We start from the raw sequence: 8,433 nt of genomic DNA, 5'->3' as shown, positions 1-8,433 counted from the left end.
CATGATTCACGATGCAAGTGACGGTGGCTGTGATGATCAATCACTGCCTGACAATATTGATCCAAATCTTTTTTAATTATTTAATTCTATAACTTATATATATTTACAGCATTGTTACGTTGTCAGTCGTGTTCATGGTCGGTCGTGTCGCGTCGCGAGTCCGCTCCCGAAGTGTCCCACAATCGCTTTCGCGTCCCAGTTCGCTTTCGCCAACCGCCTCCAGGCGGTGGTTTGAGAACCAACGATTATACAGTCAACTCCCGTTAAGTCGATACAATTGGTGACACGTGTAAATATCGTAAAAGTGAAAATATCGTTATATTGAAATGCCAAGTATTATGTAATCCACCTATCTAATGTCTCCTAAACAGTCCGTCCGTATGGATAGTACACATCTTTGTAGGGAGATTTGCCGTACTCATTAGGCTCTTAAATCGTACACCCGCACTTAAGCCACAGGCAGTGCAAGCGAGCCAAGTTTTCGAGATGGTACTGTCGCGACAAGCTTTTACAGAACGATAAACTTCTACAATTGTGAGCCCTAGTGTCCATACGGAATTCCGCTTTTTTATCGCCGCCGTCATCACCACGAGAAGCGCGCATGTAATACCCGGCTGAAGCGCGAAGATATATAGAGTGGCGCGGTGAGAGTATGATAACTGGGCGAAGACCTTAATAGCGGCTCAGACGATGGCGGCGGATGGCGGTAACGGCACATCAGAGGCTGGTCTCTATCTCCATTTGCCAGTCTGTACAATTGAGTGTTTCGAGCTCGTACTATATTTGGACTTTCTGGATTACTGAGGCTCGCTGTCCTGTCGCGTTACCTGGTTAAGCGCCCAACAACACCCTAGCAATACGGAGATTGCAGCGCCAATGTTTTGCACGGCGCTTTCGCAAAGTCCACACTGAAATATGTATTCTGCCAAGCAATATTCCGCTATGGCGTGTGGGTATTGGGCGTGTCAGCGGACTGCTAAGGCGGTGTACGCCCTTGTCCTCCGTATGCACGCAGTAGGCAAACCTCGAACTCCAACATATCCAACATAATAAGATTGCTTTTCCATGTTATGTCTTAAAATAGCAGAATCGCACAAGTATCGCCTAGTAAGCCTCATTCTTCCTTTTCCTGCTTTCTCCTCTCTTGCATCCATATTTGTGCGTCATGCTCTTGAAGTTGTAGTGTTGATCGCCCAACACTGCCAGTTTCAGAGGTTTCCTACGTTCCTGTTGTCTGTAACACTGGAACATTGTTATCATGTCCTCACATATTTCCAAGGCAATTATAATAGCCATAATTTTCTGCCGGAAATCTGCAGCACTCCCAGGTCAGACTCAAATCATACCTTGGTCATCAAATAGCTATGGTCCAGATGGGCCATGGCAGGCCGTTAATATTCGCATCGGTACACCATTACAGTCCATCGACCTTCTCCCTGGCGGATCTTGGATGTCGAATGTGCTAGCATCTTCACTTTGCGCAACTAGTTCATCATGTATTGCACAATCAGCAGGTGTATACGATAATTCAAGCTCATCAACAAACTTCGAAATTGGGCAAACAGGTTCCATAGAAAACTCAACCTTCTCTCATACTGTTGGAGCTCTACCGACAATATTTGGGTCTGCTCACTGGATGTTCGATACAGCGGCTGTGCCGGTCAGGGAGGGAGCTTCTGGGGATTCGTTCACTGCGATTATTCAAGATTTCGACATGTTAGTTGTTTCAGACGGTCACGAAACACTGCCAGACGGATCGACATATCCCTTAACAATCGGAAAATTAGCCTTGGGAGCACCTGAGTTCAATCAATCATGGAACCATTTCCCTCCGAATCCTCGATGGAACGGCACATTCATAACAAGTAGTATGTTCGGAGAAGGTCGGACTCCATCAAACTCCTATGGAATGCATATTGGCTCTGCAGCCTTTGGGATCCCTGGATCCTTGACTATCGGTGGGTATGACCAAAGTCGAGTCCTTAGCCCAGTCTCGAGTCAACCATATGCTATTGATCACCTGCCAATTGACCTCTTGGATATTGGTATCGGCGTTGAAGATGGAGCGTCGCCTTTCGACTTTTCGTCCCAAGCATGTCTGCTTGCGTCTGGAAACTCGTCAATAAGAAACTCGATGCAAGTAGCAGTGGATGCTACTGTTCCTTATCTTTACTTGCCCCAAAGTACTTGTGATTCTATTACGAAGAATCTTCCAGTGACTTTTCAACCCAAGTATGGGCTTTACTTCTGGAATACAGCCGATCCGCAATATAAGATGATCGTCTCCTCGCCATCATATCTGAGCTTCACATTTCGTCTCAGCAGCTCTGTCTCACAGAATATAACAATCAAGGTCCCCTTTTCTCTTCTCAACCTCACCTTGACATCTCCAATAATAAGCACGCCTACGCTGTATTTTCCTTGCTTCCCTGGACTGGCCCCGCGCGGCATATTTTCTCTGGGCCGTTCATTCCTACAAGCTGCATTTATAGGGGTTAATTGGCAGACAGGTAAAGGAGTCTGGTATCTTGCGCAGGCTCCTGGGCCTAATACTCCGACAACTATAGCTCCGACCGCAATTCAACCTACGGACAACTCAATTATATCTTCTACAACGGACTGGGCGGACACATGGAGTGGGTTTTGGACAATCTTGGATAATCCCACCTCAGCAAACACCAGCACTGTACCCTCCGGCAATACGGCCCAGTCTGGAGGTAAACTCTCAAAAGCGGTGATTGGGAGTATTTGTGCAGCGGCGGCAGCTTGTTTGATCGCAGTCCTCGTCGCAGGGTACCTATTATACAAGCGACGTAAAGGGAAGCCTGCAGAGCCAAATCCTACTTCAGCAGCACATCATCATGTACAGAGCCAGGAAATGTCTCCAGAGAGCGAGAAGTATACAAGCTCTGTGTTTGGGCCGCAAGAGTTATTTACAGAGCGTGCGCCTAGGGAAATGTATGCTCAGACGGGAATGAGCAGTCCAGTGGAGATGTATGCTCCAGTAAGAAGATAATAAGTTGTCCAATAATAAGTGCGAAGCGCATATTTGGCTGCGATGAAATGCAGTTGCAGATAAATATATATCTATAATTATTTATCAACAGCGTTCATTTGACCATAGCTGCCCTGTAGCACAGAGGGATATAAGTCTTACCCTATGTCCGCCATTGACTGGACAACCTTACCTTTTCGCTTGTGTCTCTGCCACTTACAGGGACTTGTTTGTGTATGTGGAAAACGTCACCGACATTTAAGTTGTTGAGGAGTTGTACGTCGTACTATCTTCAGCCGCAAGTCTCGATTGAGCTAAAGCGGGATGCATTGATACAAGGTGAATCCCCAGTCCATCTGATAGACACCATGTACCTCATCGATTATTTTCTTGAACCTCAGCCTCTACAAATTGAGCATTTCTTTGAGGCTGTTCGCATATATTTCGTAGTCCGTACCAAGACAGGCGCTTGTGAACTAGCTCTCGGCCTCGGATTTGCGGAAAGGGGGAGAGTGGGCGGGGAGGACCGGAACGGGAGCCGGCGAAGCGACGTGCTTCACAGCCCGATGTGGTCCCCACAAAGCAAAGCGTGCGCCACGCTGCATATCCTCGCGGCAAACAAAACACAAAAACACAGGCGACAGGGCGATGATGCACCACCAACAACACAGAATGTATCAGTCCACGCTCATTCCTTTTCTTTATCGTCTTTGAGTTATTTGCGAACGTCTTGATGTTTATTACTGCCGATTTGTTTTAGATATCCAACAGCCATGATCCAGCTGCCTCGAGGTGTTCGTCGAATACATATCGCCCTTGTCTCCTGGCTGCTTATTGCAGTTTGGATTTGGCTCGCATTTGATCAGCTATACTATTTCTTGATCGCACTCCTTGGAACATATTCTCAAGCGAACCTCACTCTTTCCTACGAAATCCGACTACTAGCGATGCCTTCGACTTTGCGCCGATCGAATCCGAGGCAATCAAGAGCATCTGCGCGGATACAGAATGGAAGGAAAACATCGTGTTCACCTGCAACGACAGTGTGGGAGGCATTGGCAACATCCGCAACTCGATCTTGAATTGCGTTCGCTACTCCATTTTGGCAGGAGGTTCCCTCGTGGAGCCCAAGATCGTGCTCCGCAACGAGTCAGACACTGCAGCAATACGCACAGGGATAGGGGCTGAGTTCGAATATATGTTTGATCGGCAGCACTTTCGCGAGTCCCTCATGCTCTCCTGCCCCGGGCTTCGTCTATACGATACAGTTGAGGATATCAAAGGGAAGACATTCCACGAGCCGATAGCACTGCACCCCGAGTCGCTCGCACCTGATGAAAAATTGGAACCTGAAAAATGGAGGGGTCTATTCTATAACTGGCTTGGGGAACATATCAGTGATATGTTTGACAACACTGTGGTCATCAAACTTGAGAGATCGTACTTGTCATATCCTATATACACCGACGGCGATGGCTTTGCGACGAGTTTTGGGAAGATCCTCAAATTCCGCGCTGACATCAGCATTCTAGCGACAAAGACTCTATTAAAGCTTGCTGAGAGATATTCCTATGATATCGATCTTCTTAAACCCATTCTTCCTAATTTCTTCCTTGGTGTTCACCTTCGCACCGAATATGACTCGCAGCAGGGTTGGCCGGTTGGCGACTGGGTATACAGCCGATATGAGACGCAGTCAAGACTATATTTGGAGCAAGCAAATTCCTCGAGCACATCTCATATCTATGTGGCATCTGGGGACCAAGAAGAAGTCGCGAAGTTTAAAGTTGATGCGGCAGCATCTAATATCACAGTCACGACGAAGTTTGATTTACTGGACGAAACGGACAAAGCGACGCTAAAGATGTTGTCTTGGGATCAGCAGGGCATGGTGGATTTTCAAGTCATGACAAAAGCATCGGCTTTTGGAGGCATTGGGCACTCGAGTTTTGCGTGGAATATCGCTTTACTTAGGCATAAGTATGCCGAGAGGAAGGACCACTTGAGCGGGCCCCAGCTATTAAGTGATGAGCTGAGCCAGATCTATGGGAAACCTTACCAATACCCAGAGTACGCGAGATGTTTATGGCCTTAAAATGTTGGGAATCTATAGAAATCAAGGGTCTTGGACGAACTGTGCTACGGAATTTAAACCCAGTAAGCCCAACACGAAGTTGTTATGGATTCATCAGTCTTCCGATGTGCGTGTCACTTGGATACAGGCAGCGTATAGAGAATATGGTATATATAATATTGCAGTATTTCATTCAGATCCAGCCGCCTACAGTCTGGGTTATTTCATGAAATGAGGACTTGGCGATTAGTTATATAGACTAGTAGATAATGCAATAATTTTCTTGCCTGATTAGATTGTTACTGGTTGAGGGCGGCCGCTGTGCACCTGCAACCTTTGGAGCTAGATGCAGTAGTTTCCTGAGGTAGTAAATATATTACCCGTACTGAGAGAAGCTCAGTTGGTGATTATAAGCTGGTTTAAATACATGGAGCCGATGGGGCTGATGTGTTGGCAGGCACGCAGGCTTCCTTTCAAAACAGAGAAGCCGAATGCTGTTGAGCATGTAGGCTTCCATTCAAACAGAGAAGGCAAACGTAGTTCCAGAGTCTCCTAAACCAACAGATGCTCCGAACCACTTATTAGCCTTGAGTTACGCGTCCTCGTATCGACATCCAACTCTTTTCTAGGCAACTGAGCTCTAAAATGTCGCTGCTTTTCCAAGATCAAGAAAGGAGGAATCAGGAAATTGGTAAACCAGCATTCGGGGACCTTAAGACGAGCTGGCATCGATGGGTTAATACCACTAAATCACTGTGCCGGATTCTTGTTATTCAATAACCGTATTCCGTTCTATGTTAGCGGGCCCGGCTGCTTTTACCACCACGTTTTTCGGTTTTCACGACCGCTTCTTGTTTCTCGTTCCCCATTTCTGCAGCATCCACACAACATTTAGTTTCTGGTTTCTAGTCCCTGGACTGTTGGGCGTCCCTGGTGGGTTTCCGATTCTGGGATTTATCGCCAAGATCTCGAAGTGCTCATTCATTACCTGTGGGTAGGCTGCGCACTACTCGCTCAATACTCGGCTCACTCGCTCAGTGGGTTACTCAGCTGGGTGAGTAGCTGAACCTTTTACTCGACTCGGTGAGTGAGGTCAATACTCAGTTACTCTGTAAAAACCCGGTGAGTACTCGGCTATCACGTGTAAGATTTATGCATCATGTGAACAGTCCCTCATACGATTAATACTGTTTTATGGTTAAGTTAAAGTATTACATCTATTAGCATCACTCTCGCCATCTCTAGTAAGCTGTGAGAACGAATCATGTATATTCCTCTATCTAAGTACCATGATTATCAGAAGATTATTAGAACGCTATTATCTATTATATATGCTTAAGAACATCCCTCCACCTTGCTTGATGAGGCCGGCCAGACCTACTAATACCTAAAGTATTTATAGGGTCTTGATGAGGATCCTCGACTGAGCGGAACGAGCTATGGAGTCAAGATAACTGTGTATAGAACTTGTTCATAAAATGTCTCTTGTGTGAGAATATGATCTTATTATAGGTATTAACCTACATAATTCTGGTAATAATCTGGTAATCCTTACTTGTTGAGGTTGCATTTGATTGATTCGCATTTGATAGAGACTATCCTTCCATCTGTGACTTCTTTTTGCAAATGTCTGATGCAAGATGTGTTGCCATAGACTTTGGGCCAGCAGACTTGATTGCAGGATGCGTAAGGGCCTTCGAACAATAAGTACAAATAACACATGGTTCTCCAGAAAGCCAGTCTGCTCCTTGGTGATAACTTCTCCAGTATTGAGAACTCCAGTTGGTTGAATCCCATGCAATCTTCATCAGGAGTTTTGTAGTATGATCTGAGTGTTGTTCATACCATCGTGATAGCTTCCACCACTCAATGAATATATCGTGTGTATCCTTAGTCCATTTGACGAATTGGTTTAACTTGCCAATATATTCAAGGCCTGCAGGGACTTTGTAAGGATGCCTGTCCCTCAGTGATGGAAAGGATCTGAGTCGGGCAGTTATGGTCACATGATAAGAGTTAAGGCAGGTTAGCTGAGTCGGACCCGTTTCGGGTACTTAAGGAGATTGACCCAACGGGGGTTCCTCTCTTCATCTTTTTTGTATCCTTCATAGTAGACCTATAGGATAGCATCCGTTTAGCCTCTGACTCGCACTCTCATATGCTATTACTGTGAGCTGGGTGCCCTGTGTCCTTACAGACTTGATTTAATGAGGATAGTCGTTGAGAAGACGGAAAAGAGTCTGAGAATACTGTCAGAATCAAACAACTCTGAGTATTGAGATGGCATTTGGCAAATTGCTCGATTATCAGAAGGTTACCAGAAGTCTGGCTACGATGAAGTACTTAAATACCTGGTTTTCCAACGCGAAAGGTACTCCCAGCGCTATAACTTTAGCAACTCAAGTTCTCCTCTACTCTAGCTCCAGGAACAACATATCCTGTGCAGCTGATACCTTAGCCCACTTTTCCTTATCAAACTTCTTAGAGTAGACAAGTAAGAACGCCTCTTTGAAGCTAGAAACTATGAGTGGATATTTGCAACCATCCATTGTCGACAAGATTGTAAGACTTTGGATACCACTGCACAGGTCCTGGTAATTAGGCCCACTTTCCAAACTGCCTGCTCGTACAAACAGAAATATTTATGTGGTGGGATAACCTCGTGAAAAGTGCTATAATAAACAATTAGTATTGCCAGAAGATTGCTAGGATTGATCAGAGACGTACCCTTCCTCTACATCAATCCACGGCAATATACTCAAAGAGACGCTCAGGCTTCTTTCTCAGCTTTCCAGCCTTTCTCGTATATGAGTGGATACAGCTATCCCAGAAATGTTGCCACTTGCGGAAATTGAACTCTTCATGGGCCTATCAACTATTAGTATCACCAGAAGATTACCAGATTATGAGGTAGCATACATCAATGTGTGCTTGAGTTAAGAGAGCCTGGGTGCTAGTGATCTCTTCATCGGAAAGCTCATCTGGTAGAACAGCCTCGTCATTTAAAATATCTCGCGCTGTAACATAAGCTCCAACTCCAAATCGTCTCCAACCTCAGTATCCTCTCATTCGCTGTTATGATTGTCATCGATTGGAATACTTGAGATACCCTCAAATGCAGCAAGCTCAGACAGAAGTGTTTGGGCGGAGTAGATGGTGGGGCTTGTGGAGAAGAAGAGGCGCTAATATTCTTGACTTTCTGATTCGCAATGCAAGATGCATGGGTACCCTTCTCAGTCCTGTTTATAGTTAGATTGAGGCTACCAGAGATTACCAGAAGGAACTTACCGAACACAAATACGCTCAACCTTCAATTCATTCTGTAGACGTGTCTTGTCTTCAGTAGAGGCAGCGATATACTTTG

General features: G+C 45.6%; 2 protein-coding genes across 2 annotated transcripts; both read left to right on the top strand.

Moving 5' to 3' along the window:
• The first annotated feature begins 360 nt into the window (after positions 1–360).
• Positions 361–3,620, top strand: VC83_09277 (uncharacterized protein). Its single transcript, XM_024472721.1, has 2 exons — positions 361–1,107; positions 1,280–3,620. Exons 1-2 carry the CDS (start codon positions 1,066–1,068, stop codon positions 3,014–3,016), a joined length of 1,779 nt encoding a protein of 592 aa, XP_024319734.1. The 5' UTR covers positions 361–1,065; the 3' UTR covers positions 3,017–3,620.
• VC83_09276 (uncharacterized protein) lies at positions 3,364–5,090 on the top strand (the record flags this gene model as incomplete). The annotated part of the gene is made up of 2 exons (XM_024472720.1): positions 3,364–3,584; positions 3,905–5,090. 2 exons carry the CDS (start codon positions 3,364–3,366, stop codon positions 5,088–5,090), a joined length of 1,407 nt encoding a protein of 468 aa, XP_024319735.1.
• Positions 5,091–8,433: the final 3,343 nt, after the last annotated feature.

Source organism: Pseudogymnoascus destructans (assembly GCF_001641265.1).
Source record: "Pseudogymnoascus destructans isolate 20631-21 unplaced genomic scaffold scaffold_40, whole genome shotgun sequence".
NCBI lineage: Eukaryota > Fungi > Ascomycota > Leotiomycetes > Thelebolales > Thelebolaceae > Pseudogymnoascus > Pseudogymnoascus destructans.
This window is presented reverse-complemented; position numbering and strand designations above follow the sequence as displayed.

What these genes read in the sequence shown, in the direction of transcription:
- VC83_09277 (XM_024472721.1), top strand. Translation starts at nt 1,066, where the DNA reads ATGTTATGTCTTAAAATAGCAGAATCGCACAAGTATCGCCTA. An exon ending in AATCGCACAAGTATCGCCTA is followed by an intron (nt 1,108 to 1,279) that starts GTAAGCCTCATT and finishes CATATTTCCAAG; the next exon opens with GCAATTATAATAGCCATAAT.